General features: G+C 37.1%; 3 protein-coding genes across 3 annotated transcripts in view; 2 read left to right on the forward strand and 1 right to left on the reverse strand.

The window, feature by feature from the left end:
* Positions 1 to 414: 414 nt before the first annotated feature.
* On the reverse strand, positions 415 to 4,751 carry LOC106153220 (vacuolar protein sorting-associated protein 26C). Its single transcript, XM_013527068.3, has 9 exons — positions 4,653 to 4,751; positions 3,803 to 3,946; positions 3,275 to 3,424; positions 2,777 to 2,857; positions 2,412 to 2,486; positions 2,109 to 2,189; positions 1,563 to 1,659; positions 1,075 to 1,200; positions 415 to 677 (listed from the first exon to the last, which is right to left on the reverse strand). The coding sequence occupies exons 1-9, from the start codon at positions 4,707 to 4,709 to the stop codon at positions 595 to 597; spliced, it is 894 nt and encodes a 297-aa protein (XP_013382522.1). The 5' UTR covers positions 4,710 to 4,751; the 3' UTR covers positions 415 to 594.
* Positions 4,752 to 5,159: 408 nt separating this feature from the next.
* LOC106153214 (uncharacterized) lies at positions 5,160 to 13,508 on the forward strand. Its single transcript, XM_087016935.1, has 7 exons — positions 5,160 to 5,510; positions 8,634 to 8,874; positions 9,121 to 9,349; positions 9,656 to 9,781; positions 10,213 to 10,429; positions 10,910 to 11,048; positions 11,405 to 13,508. Exons 1-7 carry the CDS (start codon positions 5,425 to 5,427, stop codon positions 11,885 to 11,887), a joined length of 1,521 nt encoding a protein of 506 aa, XP_086873061.1. The 5' UTR covers positions 5,160 to 5,424; the 3' UTR covers positions 11,888 to 13,508.
* Positions 13,509 to 15,806: 2,298 nt separating this feature from the next.
* Positions 15,807 to 18,913, forward strand: part of LOC106153218 (N-acetylglucosamine transporter UNC93A) — a 38,673-nt gene continuing 35,566 nt past the window's right edge. The window contains exon 1 of the mRNA XM_013527064.3: positions 15,807 to 17,225. Within this exon, the coding sequence (XP_013382518.3) occupies positions 16,173 to 17,225 (1,053 nt within the window). The 5' untranslated portion in view covers positions 15,807 to 16,172. The remainder of the gene's footprint in view (positions 17,226 to 18,913) is intronic.

Below are 18,913 nucleotides of genomic sequence, written 5' to 3' on the forward strand. Positions count from 1 at the left end.
TTTATTTCTGATGTGCTTTAGCGAAGTTTTTTTCTTGTTGGTTCCATTTAAAATTCAATTTCTTTCAATTAAAGGGATAATAACTCTTCGTATGATATCTATATTTCACAATAAAAACCTTGTGAATAACTCATAGAAATATAATATATTCTGTTTTACCACAAAAACAGCAGTTATAGCTTTTATTCTGATATCTGAACTTGTCTTTAGACCACGTGACCTCCATTGATGTCTATACTCTGTTAAAATCTCTTAAGAGATTTTAACAAAAAAACAAACTTTTTTAAAAAAAACCAGGGACTAACTTTGAATGTAAAAATGGATTCATTAACTATTGGTAAGTATGGGAAAATTGTTGTTTACTCCAGGAAAATTCATTTTTTGGCCGAAACGAAGAGTTATTATTGCTTTAACATCGAAGATCACAGCATGATATACACAGTAACTATCATTCTTGGGGTCCTACATACCAAACAACCATGCTGTTAAATGGTCAAGAGAATTTCCAGTCAATTTTGTACATAAATTTGAGAATGTATTTATCTTTTAAATTGCATTTTCAGCTTTTTTGTTCTTGATAATTTGTCCTTTAGGCTAGAACCTTGTTAGCTGAATGGGAAAGTTTTCTGTGACAAGGCGGTCATCTTGGAACACTATTACAATGTTGACTTCAAATTCTGAAATTAAAGAGAAGGCACCTGAATTAATTATATTAAAAAACAGCTTTCAACCATTACATTAACTCTTGTATGCTTTTCACTTTATTTCTGGATGAATAGATTACTAAACTTCAGTAAAAGCAATGACATTGCAAGTAATTTTTTAGACATAAAATATGAATTAATGGTTTATCAAAACCATTTATATTAAAATAGCACCCACTTGATAACAAAACTTTCTTATCCAATTCTTTTTTTTAAATAAATAAAATATTGAAAAATTTTGTTTGACTCTACATTAAAAGAATTCACAATTTTGAGTCATGGCCATTCAGTTTTGATACACTGTAAAATCATTATTGCTTAAATAATAATAATTATTATTGTTATTATTTTTATTAATTCATATCCTTACCAACTTTGAAGTTATTAGTGGCCAGTGTTGGACAGGTAAAGAGGCGAGGGAAGACCATATAAATAGGAATACTAATACCACGGCACACATCCCCCTCTGCTATCTGGATGTTCTGGATCTCTGTGGCTGAATAATAATAGTAATAATAATGATGATGATTAATGAACAATATATCAAACATATATCAAAATGTCAAAAAAATAGCATCTGGACTGAATGTTAGTGCATTTCACTTGCCATGGATCATAGTAAACGAGAGAAAGATGGTACATTACATAACACTAAATTTTCTTAGTGTTAACCTCTTTGAAAAAATTTCTCTTTCTAAGTAAAGCAACATAAATCATTCAGAGGCCTTTAAAAAGGAAAATAAAAACAATTAAATGCAATGCGGTCTTAGAAACGAGAATTTTTCTTTTTTTTTTTTTTTGCTGGGCCAATTCCTTTAGGCTTAGACTACAGAAATTCCATCAAATGGACTGTCGTACCATCTTTGGCATAACCCTCCGCACAGCCGCACGTTTCCACCCTGACTAACTGCAGCTCTATAGACTTGAGTGGGGCTTCACTGCTTTCTACTGTTAACTGAAATCAAAGGAAAATCCAAAAGTTGAAAGAGAAAACAAGCAAAAATTCTTTAAAATTTAAAATGTAAGAAAACCTGGATGATGTTGAAATAATTGTTAATACCTGTTATCTATCCTGAATATCTGCCCTTTGTGAAATTCACATCAAAACTTGTGAAGATGTTTTGAGACATCTTGTCTACAAACAAATAAACTAACACCAATGTAAAGATAACCTTTGTTTTGGCAGAGGGACTGTAATGTAACTTGAGGGTAAAATTATAAAATATATTGACTGCACTATTGGTACAGAAAACCTACGAAAATATACAGATTGGAAATGAGGAGATTGAATTTTAGTAAAGTAACTGTTTTATAAAATGAATAACTCGAATATGAATAATCCTTTTGATGAAAATTAAAATGAAGAATTTTCTGTTTTAATTATCAACGTTGGAGAAAATTTACCTCTCCAGTGAAGGGTTTGGTTATCAGGCAAACTGCTGTATCTAGCTTTCCTTTCACCTTGAATCTTGGCACATTTACTTTCTGAAAGGAAAGGACATCAGAACTTAAATATGCTTCATATTCTGAACCATCTGATGTGTCCTTCACTGTGTTTAATGTGTTGATGTAACTATTTAAAATATAAACGACCAAGTAACAAAGTGTCAAAATCCAAAGATTTTTTTTTGAGATAATGATTACATAGTGGAATAAATATTCTGAAGAAGAATAACGTGTGTGCGTGCGTGTTAGTTAGTGCCAAACCTCTTTCACATTCTGTAAAGTCTCTGGTGATATTGTAAATTGCACAACTTTGGCTTTGGCTTTTTCTTCTTGTTCCTAAAATGTGAAAAACACTAGAGTCAAAGAAAATACCCGAGTCTACCAAACTATATTCTATACAACTATAATGCATTATATTATACCTGACTTGAATTTTTTCCTCTGGCACATATAAGAATCTTATGTTAAGAAAAATTCCAAAGTTGAAACATTTTGCAATTTCTGACCGAAGAAATACTGTGCCAGGAAAGTTATCTATTCTCGAACTTTAGGTTAAGATTTCTCACATCCCTGAATCGAGTCTCAAAAAGCCTTCAAATGGTATTCAGTTTATGCACTATACTCACCTTGTATTCTACAATAAATTCTAACTGTTTTTGCAAGTCTTTATTTAGCAGCGATCTCTTCATATCTACCTTAATGGTATACTGTGTAAGAAAGAAACAATAAACAATGAAAATTGCTAATAAATGCACATATACCAGTAGCATGTATCTGTATAATAATGATTTATTATATATAATGATATATTATGTTTTTATTTGAAGTTTGAGGATCTACTAAAAAAAATCTGAAAATAAAAAGTGGAAATAATAGCTCCTTACTATTTTATGCCAAACAATTTAAAACTGCTGAAAAGGTTATAAAAATATATTTAATCCTGCCTGCATTATTCACACACTTATTAACCTACTGTACTGGTGTACCAAGTTATTAATAATGATTTATCTCTCACAAAAAAAAATACATTATCTGAATAGAATTTCAGCCCATAAAATTAATCCAATTTCAAAACAGCTGTAAGTAACATAGTCATGTAACTATTAAGAAGATCCCTCTAATACCTGAATATTGACAAAGACTCCATGATATGTCTCATACAGTGTCTTATTGCCTTTGGGTTTGAGAGGAACTTCAAACGGAATCTCTGTCTTCCCTGACGGCAGTTTGCCTGGCTTGGCTATGTCAAGATTGTAGTGAAGGAGCTGGATTGGCTGTGGAAACAGAAATTGAGAAATTGATAAACTGTTACTAGAAGTAAAAAAGTTGATACTTGCTGTGAAATAAACCTCTCTCTGAAAATATATCTGCATCAGAAGTTCTCTGTCTAGGAAACTGCTATTATGATTTTATGCACATGTACATGAAAGTTACCCTGGGCCATTTTCACTTCTTACTGCTGTAATGTTTTAATGATTAAAATCTGTGATAAATAACACATTTTCAAAACACCTACTTAAAAGATAATTTTATCATAGTCATGAATCTCTAATCTTCCCATTTAGTAAAGAATGCAACATTTTGTTCTTTTATAATTCGATGCAAAACAATATCATATTCTGACATCTTGAAACCAGTTAATTGTTACGTACCTTCAGAGAGTTATAGAAAGCTTCAAAGAGTCCAACACTTTTAGCACTTAGCTGCAGTCCCACATTTCCCTCTACGGTCAGTGTGATGCCCTGGTGCTGGACACTGTCCTTGCTCTGGATGACCACTAACCCAGCCACCACATCCTGGATATTAATTACACACTATTATACATACAGTGTGAACTACCGGTACAGTATATATCCATAATAACAGGAGCAATGAAACAGCCTTAGGACAAATATCGACACAAGGAAAGTTCTAGTCTCACCAAACCAGAAAACAGACAACAGGCCTGCAGATAGCAATTTCAAAGTTGGAAGTAGGGGGAGATCCCCCGCCCTCCCCCAACCCTTTGTTTACCCATCACGAGAAATGACAGAACCACGATTCAAGACAGAACCTTACATTCTTATTCAAAGTGGTCGTTTTCCGATCAAAATTGTGCTTGGTTCTTTTGCCACTGCTCTCCCCCGCCCCCCTCCCCCCCCCCTCCCCCGCCCACTGTGCCTTTATTTTAAGATGCACAGTAAATAATTCTCCCCCTCCACTTCTAGTCATACATTAAGAATTTATGAATATTTTATTCCCCGATGTACCAAACACCCAGTAAAAATATAAATTAATTAAAAATATAACACAATTTAAATGACAGAAAATTAGTTTAAGAGCACGACAAGCGTAAGACTTGGAGCAATAACGTTAACGATGTCACGAGTTGTAGTGAAACGGATCGAACACATTTTCGGTTAAACACTATGTGACAACGGCGCAAATGTTGTATTTCGTCGATAGTTATCTAATATATGGAACGCATGTTTGCATACAATGTTACTGAAGTACTATACTTACCCCTTCTCTATAGATTTTATTTACTTTCTTTAAGCGGACGTCCAACAAGGTAGCCATTTTGGCTTGTCTTGGAACGCCTTACTTCCACATTGGCAGCTTAAAACAACGAAAATAAAATGAGATGAAAACCAGAATTTGACAAAAACGGACAAAATTACAGAGTTATGATATAATGAAGTTTAAAGTGATCGTTAATTGGTAGTCACTGAATCAATCTGAAATCTCACACATGTATACATAAGAGAGAAGTATATACGTTTTAATGCTGTAAGCGATATCCCAAACCGAGTTCGCAAAAAAGTTTGGGTAATGTAATTCAAAGTACATTGCATTTCTAAGCAGGTGTTAATATATGTTTATTAAGTTATAAGAATGGTTAGGAGAAAATCCAGTGCTTGAATTAATTATAATTATTGCAATACATTCAATAAACAGACATCACTCCTACCGGGGGAGGTAAATTCAACAGCCATTCACCCCGTCCCGTTGCCACCAGCGGTTGCTATGGGTGCTTGTACACACCACAACGTGCTACTACAATAATAGTATTGGATCTTTGCTACTTGACAGATCGGAGTGGCGAAACATTGACAGTGGATATTTAGGTGACTTTTGACTCCGACCATAAACTCAGGACCCACAATTTCGTGCCAAAAGAAGAAGACGGGCGCTAGGATCCATATTTGTTCCTAACAGAGCTTCCAGGTGAAGCAGAACTGTGTAATTCGGAAGCTAGAACTCAGCTGATCGCTTCACCGCCAAGGTTTCAACCATGGCTTTGACTCACGATGACCTCGAGCAGATTATGAAGCAGGAGTTTCCTGACTTTACGTGTATATGTGAAATATGTGATTGTGGGTAAGTGAGCATATACAGTATGTCTGATATATAGCAGCATATTTTTATATTATACTTAAGTACACTAGCTGTGCGTAGGCCTTCATACCGGGTACGAGTACTCAGAGGGTAGGGAATGAATCCCCCCCCCCCCCACCCCCTTAATCACCAATCACCAAGATTAAAACAGCTCTTGAAATCACTAAGATATATTCAGGCCAAACACCAATCACCAAGAATTCCTGAATCACGTTTCACGCAGAATATATTGGGCTCAAATAACACATCACGCTCGAAAAATAAGACCAATCACGCGGAACGCAAAAGGTATTCCCTACCCTCTACTCAGAGCACGTATTGCACAGTACTAGCTCAGTGGTGATATACAGTCACAATCATACTGAGATTATAATTCGATCCCGACTTTAAAACATGCTTTTCTAGATTTCAGTGTAGTTTTAAAATAACATGGTTGCTATATGTATATTTGTGTTTGATGACAGCATGAAAAGTTTTAGGTGGAATGTAATCTTTACAAGCTATATTATAGACTGATGGTCTGACTCCGAGGAGAAGAGTATTCTAAATATAATAGTGTACCGGTAGGATCTGAATTTGTATATGTGTCTCTCTTCAACAATGTGTGAACTTGAACCCGAGTTTAGATGTTGAAGATGAAACTGTGTGTCCTGGCACATCACAGTATACAGTATGCATGTATCTGGATATGTCTTTATGTAATAGAATCGGCCGGGCCTGTAGCCAGCAACTTCAAAAGGTTTTTTTTTTTCTGAAAATGTTGAAATTTTTACCACATTAGTTGATTGAACGTGATCCATGGAATAGAACATAGGTAAAATTGTGATTCAGAGCGGCCCTTCTCCAACCAAAAGGGTGGCCCTTTTAACCTCCACCCCACCCCAAACGCCAGTGTCTAAGATTAATCTTGCTCATATGTGTATGGAAATTCGCATATTACTTTGTTTTCTTGCCTCAGTGTTTGCTTCCCATTTATATATACAATATATCTTCCCCTGACTTGGTTTCAGTTTTAATAATCAAAGGTGCACTTCATACCTGACGCGGGGAGAATAAGGGGTGGGGGATGAGTATACATGTATATCATAAATAAGTTATAATACTGATGCATCTATGAAGATCTACATAAAAATGTAATATATAATTCGAACTTTCCGCCCCATGCTGCACTATCCAAGATTCCAACCATTGGAAAACCCAAAAAAGATTATTTACTGTTGGAACTTACAGCAATATTGGATCGTAGTCTTATCAATTCGAGACCCCCACGTTTGCTAATAAAATTGATAGCGAGCGAAGTTATTATTTACCGAAGGTTTACACCAAATATGTACAACGTAGCAATCTTGCGGGTTTATCATTTAGGAGTTATTCTCGCGAGTCAACCGTAATATCTAGGTCTATAGCATTCCCATTTATTCACTAGTGACTAATTCTGTTTCTCCTTTCAACACCAGCTCCAAATCTCCGTATCAATATTATCCTCTTTCAAACTACAAATGCAACAACGAAATTTCAATTATTTGCACCGCTGATTGTAGGCCATACACAGTATGTGTAAATTAAATACTACTGGGGTGATTTTCAGGTGCTCAAGAGCGTTGAGGAAGCTGCTGGAATTCACTTACGTTAATGTGTTTATTGCTGAGTGTTGTTGTTGTTCCAGTAAATGTTTGTCGCAGGATGTTTACAGTCCCGCTTTTATCAAATAAAAGGCATGGGGGACTTTGTAAATAAAGTGAGTCCACTAAAAGTTTCGTCTAAGCAAGGCAAGTGCATTACGGTTCAGCAAATACCCTAGTCCTTTATGTTGCAAGGTGAAAAAGGATTACTAGTAAGTGTATTTGAAGTGTCTGGGTCTGAGTTAAGGAAATGTATTCTAGATAGCACAGCCTACTGCGCCCGGGGGATTCGGTATCATTTGACATTTAAGATAACCAGAGATAATGCAGGTGTTATGACCACAATTAAGCGATATGTACCTGGATGGATAAGAATATCCTGGCTGATGATTCGGATACAATATACCCGAGTCTACTAGTAAGTTGCTGACACAATAACAATTTAGTCAAAGGTACTCGTCCTATTACTGCTGTGACGTGAGTCTATAACTCACTATCATGTACGTATGGCACGCCCCTTCCCTACCCGGGTTCCTCTTTTTAAGCGCCAACCACGTTTTAAACCCATTCCCCGAAAGAATGTTGATACACACGTCGACCTTGCAAGTCTTCTTCATTTTATTTAACCAACATATCTGTTTCCCTGTCATTTATGGTCAAATCAATCATGTACAGTGTGTATGGTAAGCCTCGCTCCCCTGAGTTCAGTTTTGAGCGCTGTAACTATAAAAGACTTATTCATATTATTTAGCCAACATATCCACCGTGTTTGTAAAAGAGTGCGCAAGTATAAAAAATAACCCAGTAAAAAGGTAGGGGATATCCCTGCTATTTTTGTTCATATTGTACGCATAAACTCCCATATAACAAGGCCCTTCATATATTACAGTGCTGCAGTATTCAATTTGATAGATTTAACTTATTAAAGTGACAATGTTGTTTAAACGGATATCCCCTACCTTTTTACTGGGTTATTTTTTATACTTGCGCACTCTTTTACAAACACGACTTTAAGCCATTCGCAGTAAATTTACAATGGTTTTGAAAGTATAAAGCTATCTACACTGGCGATCGATTGATCAAATTTGAGTGTTTTGTGAAAGGGTACAATAGCTGAGTTGGGGTCGATAAAGTGTGTTAGGAAGCGTCAACAAATCACAGTAGCCCCTATTTATTTCATTTGTGAGTGTAAGCGACAAAATATATCAGCAATTAGTGAATAGGTGTTTTTTATAACCTTTAACGTGTGGTCGATTTGGAATTGTAGAGACACAAAGCCTACAGCGCATTAAAGATTTTCACTGCGTGGAATTGTTTCCTATTCTTTTTCTCGTATTTCACAATTAAGTTACGCATTTGTACTGGTACAGATGATCCAACAATTGAACGAACGTGCAAGCAAAAAACAGATTTAACCATTTAAAAAATATCCCAGTTTTGACAAAGAAAAAAATAAATAAATAAAAAATTTTGATAACTTCAGGCGTCATAAGCACCACAAGAACTGCAAACGAGTGGGCAAAATAAATAAGCGTCGTCAAAAGCAATGTCTTCTAACGACCAGCCAGGAGACATTTAAAGCCTTCTCCGCCCGACCCCGCTCCAGCAAGAGACCACCACAGACACCACGTGACCCTAACCCACCCCCCATGATGTTCAAGACGAACCAGAGGGATGACTTCAGACCACACGGTGAAGTGCCTAGGGTCCAACCGTTCGCGTTTGTAAGTTGATTCACACTGTAAAAAAAATTCATAACAATATCATGTTTTAAAGGAATGGTTTTGAGTGGTGTCACGAATGTAAAAAGATCAAAATTACTACCGTGTCATTTTTGTTTCAACATAAAGTGCGTAAAATTAAATAGAAATGGCTGTCGTAACAAAAAAAAAAAAAAAAAAAAAAAAAAAAAAAAGAAAAGAAAAAAAAAGAAAAAAAAAGGATGACAATTTTATCTGGTTTCTTTGCAGCCTGACACATACGAGATAGACAAGGGACCGTTTCAAAACGTCACTTTCTACAGCGCCGAATATGGTCCAAAAGAGCTCCCCTCAGAGACAATCTTGCGCCCCACTTCCCAGGGGAGGTACATGAGGAAAACGTCGGCAAAGTTAGACACACGGACGACCAATAAAGAATCTTTCAAACACTGGGTGCCTCAGCCAGCCATTCGTTTCGGAGAGCTTCCAAGTTTTACAGGTCGGTATTGACGACATTTACTCCGGTATTTTTTATCATGCTGGCATGCTACAGTGTACAGTATGGTGTAATGAGAGTCTTTCTTTTCATTTCCTTTTTCTTTCTTTCTTTCTTTTTTTGTGGGGGGGGGGGGGGGGGGTGTCTGTTGTTAAGGGTATTTGTACCCGTCCAACTAATAACATCATCAATTTCATCAGTATCGTTTCAAATCTAGTAACTCCCTTCAAGCGGATGTTATATTAAGATAAACGTATATATGAATGAATTATTTCAAATTGCTAAATATTTTTACTTAAAATATTTCAGGGTCTGTGTTGTACCCAGAACAGAAGAACAAGCTACCACAGAGCACGCAGCAGCAGTCCTACCCAGGAGCCTACGCCAAGAAACTAGAACCATGCAAGATCGGAGAGGGGGATATTAAGTTTGAAGGTGCGTGAGAGTATAAATTTATACTACCCAAATTTTAAAGTGTATTCCTATTATTATTATTATTATCATTAATTCAAGTCAGTGCTTTGTTAAGTTAATGTGAGATGTGAACAGGAAAGGATTAAGTTCACAGAAAGAAATTGTAATTTTTAGTTTGTTGACATTGAAGTGCAACTGGTAATGCATTGTTTTATACATCACCAGTCAAAGATTGATAGCGATCATGGTTCTCGCAAAAACAGAACAAATGGGGTGGGGGATAGAGAGAAAAAATTGCTGTTTGAGCACACTAACATTAATTAGTAATGTGATTGAAAATTAAAAGAAAAATAAAATTACAATAGATAGAAAAATAACACGTAATTTCATTATAACAGTACGCCGTTTATCACAAGGTTGAACCAAGAACAATTTTAACATTCTCGTTATAGGCGAACAAGATCACAAGACAGTTAATATGATGACGTACAAAGGTGAGAGACAAGAGAGGCCCAAACCCTTCATACAGAGACCGCCAATTGTCTCACAAAAGCGCGGGAAATTCTTCGCGGAGACGCAGACTCAGAGGGACTACAAGGGAGCCAAAGCAAGCCGTGCTCCCATGGCCGTACCCGCTCCAGAAACCATCAGGATTAGATTTGATGACAAGTAAGTTACAGACATTTTGTGAACAAAAAAACTTGAGAAATAATAATGATATTTATTAGAGGAAGAAGAAGAAGAAGAATGATGATGACGATTGAAATAAAAAGTATTTTCTTCCAATGATGCTTTAAGAATATTTTAGAACATGATAAACAGAGAGCATGGCGAATTTCATAAAGCAACTTTTCAAAAAGGAAAGGAAGAGAAAACAAAGCATTCTTCGCAAACACTCATTTTAACTACCATACACTCACTCCACTACTTATTTTATTCCAGTTCATGCTAATTTGTACATTTACACTATATATATATATTCAGGGGCCGTGGCGATAGTCCGAAGGTTCAATAGTCCGAAGGTTCATTGGTCCGAATGTTCACTATAGAACCTTCGGACCAATGAACCTTCGGACTATCGAGACGCCCCCTATATGCAAGCTGCGGTCCACCACTGTAATCTCAAATATCTGAATTCCTGTCTCACAGGCAAATGTTCGTGACAGAGCAGAGGGCCAATTTCCCAGGCCACGACCCCAAGCTGAACCCGATGCCAGAACCGTTTGTCAAGGAGGATCAGACATACAGACCTAAGGACGGCAAGTTTGATGGCCTCACTGTCACCATGGTATGTATTTTGAGGAAGTTTTATGCTGGTAGAGAACTTTTAAGGGTCGTTCAAGGCGTGTTTTTTCTCAGTAATGGGACTATAGATCTGATATAATGCATGTCTGGAAAAAATATTATTTTCTTTTTTTTATTTAGCTTTGTTTAGTTTCTGATATCATCAATGATTTTCAAGGTTTTGGATTTTTGAATTCATAATTTTAATTGATATAACCATGTATAGTACATTGCAATGATGTTGCAAAACAAGAAAATAGTTTCATTTTTTATTTTGGAATTTTTAAAGGTCAGTGACATAAATAAACCAAAAAGGGCAATGCAAACAGAAATGATACATCATAAACATTATATTTTCAGGCCGACTTCACCGAGAAGGAACTAGCCGCTGCACACGTGCCACGGGCTTTGGCGCCAATTACGAAGTTGGACGAAAACAAGCCGAAGTTTGACGGCCGCACAAGCTTCAAGGAATTCTACAAGAACTGGAACGTGCAACCCAGAAAGCGATACGGAGACTTCCACGAGGCTCAGAAATATTTCCCTCCCATTGAGAAGTTCGACACTAAGTCTACGACCCAGGCTACTTACATTCCAAAAGAGTTTGACCCCGTAAAGCCATATATTCCCGAAGAGCATACTCTAAATAAGGACGGTAAGCTAGACTTTACTACCGTCAATGCAGACACTTATAAGCGACCACCCGTCAAATTGTGCAAGGCAGAGGCTTTTCTAATTCAACAAAAATTAAAAAAGGAACAGCAAGAGACATTGAGGCAGCAGCAGGAACCGTTGAATAAATCTCAAACGAGGCCAAACAAAACCCCGATTGCTGCGAAGTAATGTGGAGAGAATTTGATAAAGAAATGAACTTGCCGCAAGTAAAATTAATTGCTCACGAGGTATTGACGTCTATTAAAGAATAACGCACATCTGTGCTTATTATAAAACTAGGAGACATTTTCAAAATAAAGGCAATGTGCCTGACAATCAATGGATGCAGAATTCTCAAGTGCATAGCTACGGGAGTCTTTGTGCCATATGTGAAAAGAAGCCACAGAAAAAAAAAACAGTTAGGTGTCGTTGTCGTGAGGTTATATGGATCTTAACAATTTTGCTAGTTTTTGTAATCATATCTCCTGTAATGTGCTTCCTGAGGTTTTCTTTTCGTGTTGAAAACTAAGTTATGATGGGGTAAACATTGTCAAAAGGTTATACATTGTCCTTTTTATCTTGATTTTTTATGAGATAGTTAATGTGCTCAAACGAAAATGGTTTATTGTAAGCATAATTATTAAAAAAAGAGGTCAGTGGAAAGTATTAAGGGTAAATTGAATTCAGCATTTAAATATACATAGTGCTGTTACTTTATAGCAAAGTGGTTTTCAATTTTTCTGATGTTTTTAAGTGCTTTTGGAAAGGCGGCTCCTAAGAGGATAAATGGAGAGCTTTCCAGAAGTTATTTTCCCCACATACTATAATAACGGGGTGAGGCTTATAAAACCAATGTTACTCTACCTCTGTACTTACTCCCTAGGGTCCGCCAGAACCTTATTTTATATTTGAAGTTTATCCTTTTTTATACACCAAAGAGCTTCTGCACTTACGTCACCCATAGGTTTGGCCACTGCATGATGTGAAGCATGTCTTAACATTAAGCATATAAAACGCTGGACATTTTCCTTAATCCGAAATATACATGTAGGTGACGTCACAGACGTTCAATGCCAACGTTAAATATAACCTGGGAACAATATTTTGATACGTTTTACACCTTACTGCTTAAAGTGTTTAAAAACCCAAACCAAAAAAATCGATTCCCATGTTGTGATAAACAGTGCTTTTTGCACGCTTGTGATATCAATTTTTTATATATGACTATTATTGCTTGATATATAAAATGATAACAGCATTGTTTTGTGGGAATTTTTGCTGATGACAAATGTATGTTTAGATCAGTGTAAATGATATAAAATATCCGCCTTATCAAGAGCTATGGGAGATAATGAGGCATTTCCTCCGTAATTTATGACACCAGGTAATATTTTATAATTTCCGATAGGCATTGATAAGCATAGTTTTAATGTTTCCATCAATTTTTTTACAAAAACTATATATAAATGCCATTGTTCTTTCAACGTTTACATTGTTTCTGTATTCAGACAAAACATGGGTTAATGTGTTGGTATTGAAGAATTTTTGGTAATTTTTACGATAATTGAATTGTCACTGTATTGGAGAGGGAGTGAGATAAAAGTAAAGTTGTTTTTCCTCCGATAATATGACACTGACTGGACACACATATGATGCAGGGAAGGCAACTCACTCGGTGCAGAAATTTTGATAAAAATGAATTTCAAAGATCAAAATTTCAAAACTCATTTCAATTCTTTTCTTTTCACACCTGTAATGTACGGAATGTTATTCTCCTTGTAAATACAATAAAATGAACGATAAAGAGAAATGCCTCGTTAAATTTTTATTTAGCCACTACATTTCAGTTCCAAGAAGGTTCCTGGAAATTAAGACTAGTACATATTTTCTATGAATCACCGTGTGTCACTCATAACATTATTTTTCCTTTAAAAGCAGTAAAATTGATACTATGGGAATATGTTTGTAGATACTAATTTTTAATTTTCTGTTTGTACATTGAGCAGTACTCCTGAAAATGCAGGTGAAAAAGCACCTTGATGTTCTGAAAAGTCAGGTTGATTTTCCTTACATCACGTGCCGAGATTTTAATTTGGAAAATAATCTGCATTTACATTTCAGAAAAATACCGACATCAGATACGCTTATTTGAAGGAGTTTATTGTTTTCGCGGCCTGAACTGCGGGATATTGATAAAACATATTGCTATGGGATATGTTCAAACGCGTATAGTATACATAACGTTAGCTGCCACCGCTAAATGACCCAGCGCCCCGAATGCATGTATTTGGCCTTAATAATTTTGATTTTTATGTTTGATTGTAAAAGTTTTTATTTCATCAGAAATTAATTGGCATATACACTGATATACGTGGACACGTATAACGATATTTCAAACAGTACAAAAATGAGACAGATATATTGTGCATACAAAGACATAGAGATTTTGGTTATAGGCTTAAATACACAAAAACGCTCAAACGAGTTTTTTCCTTTTCCCTTTTCTTAAATCTATCCCTTTTTCTTGTGTTCTCCCCTAACATTTACCCTGCACTGAGTACAGAGTTCTTCCGTTTTTCAAGTGAGAAGAAACAAATTTGATCCAACTCATTTGTCACAACTACCGCATTCACACTCACTCACATGCGCACCCACTTTAAATAACACCGAACCTGAAAGGCTGGAAAAATCTTCATAGCATTAATGCTAAAAGGTCACTGCTCCCCTGGTATTGCTTTAACCTTAAAGACAAAGGCCGCTCTGCCATTTCGTGCCTTCAAGCATACCTGTATAATTTAAGATATACACGCTGAGCTTAGCTAGCTCACAAGAAGTGGTGCACCACTGAGAATGACTAACGCAACATAGCACAGCTACAAGATGCCTAATGTAATATGATCGACTTTTTTATATTTTCACGTGCCGAAACCTTGTAAGCGGTCGGCTTATCAGTGAATGCAGAAGTCGAAATAAGAAAAAAGGTTCGGATAGTGCAGGTAATGGCTCGTTCTCACTATGTTACCCTACATATCCTGGACTTTTTCTTGCTAGTCTCTCTGCTTCGCTAACCGCGTCGACCTAAATAGGCACTTGACTTTTTTTAAATTCGACCTATATTTAAAAATAACTGTGCTCCACTTGCAAGCTTACGTGATGCTATTTGTTGAATGTGCACTGTAGCACATGAATCATTCAAAAATTACACGCTCAAGATATATCAAACATATAAATATTTTTATTTCCCCACAAGGGATATTTTTAAAACGATAACGTTCTAACATAGATACAATTATATCATTCACCAAGGGATCATTGCACATATTAACGGATTATTGTACTAGGGTACGTTAATTAAAATATATAAATGACAGAGTTTCCATGTGGTTTGTGGTTGATGACATTTTAGGCCGACTTAAATAAAAGGGTAAACATTGCAAAGATCGAAGCTGTGCGGGTTAGCATGTGTTTTTATACTCTGTGACATGCATATATCAGATATGCGGTCTATGTTACAAGCTTAGTACAAGTACATTCATGCGGTCGAGCATATGCATGTAAGTGTCTACGAACAACCTATATTTGCGTATTACTGAAGTTGAGAAGAGGGGGGAATGTAGCGTTTTAACCCCACCCCCCCCCTTCCCACCACCTCCAAGGCCACGCTATTTAGTTCATTCCACCGTGCTGATAAAAACATGTAGCTTTGTTTTTATAACCCTTTCTGTTCTAGTGCACTTCAATGAGTAAATATATATGCTTTTTACCGCAAACGTAACTATTGAACGGTAGCCATATGCATCCGCTTTGGCTGCCAGCGACAATATACATGTGCATCTGGGCCTTTGCATGTGGGTCTATTGTATGGGTGTGATGTGTGGTATCACAGTTGCATTACATACTGATGCCTAATACAAGATGCATATGACAGAGTATGAAAATAACAAAACACAGACAAATGTTTCCAAGTAGAATAGCCTATAATTTATAAACATTTGCAGCGCATACGTGCAGACACAGTTGGACTGGGCAGACTGGAAGCAACACACATACGGTTCTTTGCGGGATATAGTATATGATGGCGTACATACAGATCGAGACATAATTTCTGCTGTAATTTTAATCCGATGCTGGTGTCAGATCAGGACTAATGAACACCGGGATTGGGTGTGGCCGATTTATTTAGCCAGGCGATATTGTGAAACCCAAGCGACCAAAGGCAGCTTGCCCAATTGTCAGCCAGTTTACCAATCGTGGAGACGGGCAAGTAAAGGTGTGGGGAAATTTTGAGACGTCCTAGCTGTCATTATCTGTACGTGACTGCAATTTCAAGTTATTTTTGCAGTACTCTGCCATGACCCCGACGACTAGCTGCCATTGATCCCCAAACACGGAAATAAGGACGCTAGCTATTTATGGAAGGCCTCTAAAGCTCTAAGCTGCAATTGGGTCATATGTGCAATAAATTACATTGATCATGGCTACTCGCACCAATGTGAATGAACAGCGGCCTCAGATGGAAGGTGAGATGTATACCAAGAATCCATGTTCAATGCACAGCAACCCACAGACATGCAGCCGCCGTGTTGTTCGCTTTGCGTATCTCAGGCTCGTAGGGTTTTCCACGGTGTTCGTGTTCGTATTCACGGCGTGGAACGGGCTGCAGACCCTCCAGAGCAGTTTATACAGCGAGCATGGACTGGGACTTACTGTTCTGACTGTAGGTTACAGCGTCAGTGCCCTGGGCGCTTTATTCGCCCCAGTCCTGGTCGAAAAAATCGGTTGCAAGAAAGCCATCATTGCAGGCATCTGCTCAGCGATTGGCTTCTTTTGTGCCAATTTCTATCCTCGGATGTATACCCTCGTTCCTACTGTCTTCGTTTTCGGGTTGCTAGGCAACGTGTTAATGACTGCTGCTAGCTGTTTTGTGACCACCCTGGCCATAAAAGCCGCACGAGCGTCTGGAAGGGAGGAAGACATCCTAATAAGTGGATTTAATGGGACGTTCGCGTCATTCTTTAAAACCACTAACATATTTGGGAATCTCATTTCGTGGCTAGTGCTAAAACAGTCTGACCATACCGGCCAAAACCAATCGCTAGACACCAAAAATGACACATTTCTGTTCAATGTTTCCGAAATGCAGCGTACTCAGGATACAACATCTACCATCAATGTAACTGTTTGTAGTTTATACAGCGACCCAAGCATCTTACGGAGTCTTCATTCCCACGCTAGCACTAGGTCCCCAAAACCTGACAAAGAGTTAGTCTTGCTACTTGTTGGCGTGTATGTAGCCCTGTCAGTTACTGGCGCTATTGGTGCTCTGTTTCTAATCAAAGAAGTCGATGTCCACAAAGATTCGACCCATGAAAAGCCTCCACCAGCTAAAGTAACACAGGTGTCCCAATTAAGACTTTCCATATTGTCCACTATTCTTTTGCTCCGAGAATTCAAGATGGCGGCGTTGCTGCCAATGATTGCGTGGAGTGCGATGCATTTAGGGTTCCTGTTTGCGGAATTCACAAAGGTAGGGCAGCTATGTTGTAAAGATGATGGTTGGGTGTTCTTATAAACCACACTACACCTGAGTCTCGGCGCTGTGTTGTACCTTTTATTTTGGGATTAGATCTGTTGAATCGATAGAAAAGAAGCTGAAAACTGACAGAAGAGTGTTGTTTACATTAACCAAATTAGATGCTTTGAAGTTCTCCTTCTCGATCCCTTACCTTTTTTTATTTCTTCCTTTTCCTTTTTTGTCTTTCTTTCTTTCTTTTTTCGCTTGTTTGTTCCTTGTTTTGAATTTATTTTTTTCTACGTGCTTTGGTATAGATTAGTTGTAGGCCTATTGCGACAAAATGTGTAATATACAGGTGCACGAAAACGGCGTATCTTTGAACTGTTTCAGACATTTAAAACGTGTAACTGATGTGGTAACTAATGTGTACTGCATTTATATGCTTCATAATTACATTAGAAATGTATTTCCGTGTGTGCACTTTTCAGATAACAGATCAAAGAGGGTTGTGATAGGATTATACGGGAAACTAAAACTGAAATTGCTATTCTCAGCTTTAATTCATTCTGGTAATGGTGTGCATGATTGACGTGGTTGTATAACGTAGTAAATACTTAAGGCTCACATACGCGCACCGAATATTGAACTTATTAAACTATGCATTCATATGCATCATGATTGCGAAGAACGCACTGTATGGAATGTATTTAAGTGGCTGATTTCTAGGTTTTTGATTGATAGGAGATTGTAGTACTACGGTATATTCAAGTCACGTTCACAACCAGCCGATTTTAAGACCCTCAGTCGTTCGTTCAATATTTTGTCGTCTTGTGACGTCAGTCAGGCTAGGCCCAGTTTGGAAAAATTTATCAAAGCGCCCGAGTTTGATCTACGGCACGCGACAGACTATATTTCCTGTATAGGTCGGCATGGATCGCCAAGAATTACGCAAAATCTTTGAACACTACTGTAGTGTATGCATTGACTTGATACTGCGATGGAGTGATAGGTTATTTCAACACACTTCTCTGTATAAGAAACGCGCTGTTAATAAAAAGACGGAGAGATAATGTGCGCTGGAAAGAAGGGGGGTGTAGCATCCGGACGTTGGGCGTTTTCTTGGTCTACATTTAATCTGACGATTAGATAGTGTCCATGTGAAAGAAAATCGTCTCTTTTGAAGAAATCCTTGATAGGGGCTAATCGGATGCGTGTTTACATTTTTCGTGTAGTTTATGGGTACGATAACCTTTAACGGGCATTTTTTTTCTTTGTTACAGCTTGCATTTCATCACCAGTAATATAATGCAACGATAGCGATGGTTGATAACCGTTGATCGTTAATTTTTTTTTTTTTTTTTTTTTTTTTTTTTTTGCAAATTCCTCCTAAAGGGAGTGATAGTTTCAAGAATATAAAACAAATGAGCATCATTTTTTAACGTTTCGGCCTAGTGCCTTCCTTAGTTTCATTTCCCGGTTTTCTTACTGTTTTCACTTTGAATGATTGGTTTTTCTTTGAAGGGAAAATGTAGTTTACAAGGAAATCGGGAGATAAGACTGAGGAAGGCACTACTGGGCCGAAACGTTTGACATTGGTGTTCATATTTTTACACTGTCATATTTAGGTTTATCAACAAGGGCATTTTGGCTAATCATTTTGTGGTTAGGATATCATTGAAGAGCATACATGTAGTAACAAT

The sequence above is a fragment of the Lingula anatina genome, chromosome 7 (assembly GCF_051362555.1).
Source record: "Lingula anatina isolate TDL-2025a chromosome 7, LinAna3.0, whole genome shotgun sequence".
Taxonomy (NCBI): domain Eukaryota; kingdom Metazoa; phylum Brachiopoda; class Lingulata; order Lingulida; family Lingulidae; genus Lingula; species Lingula anatina.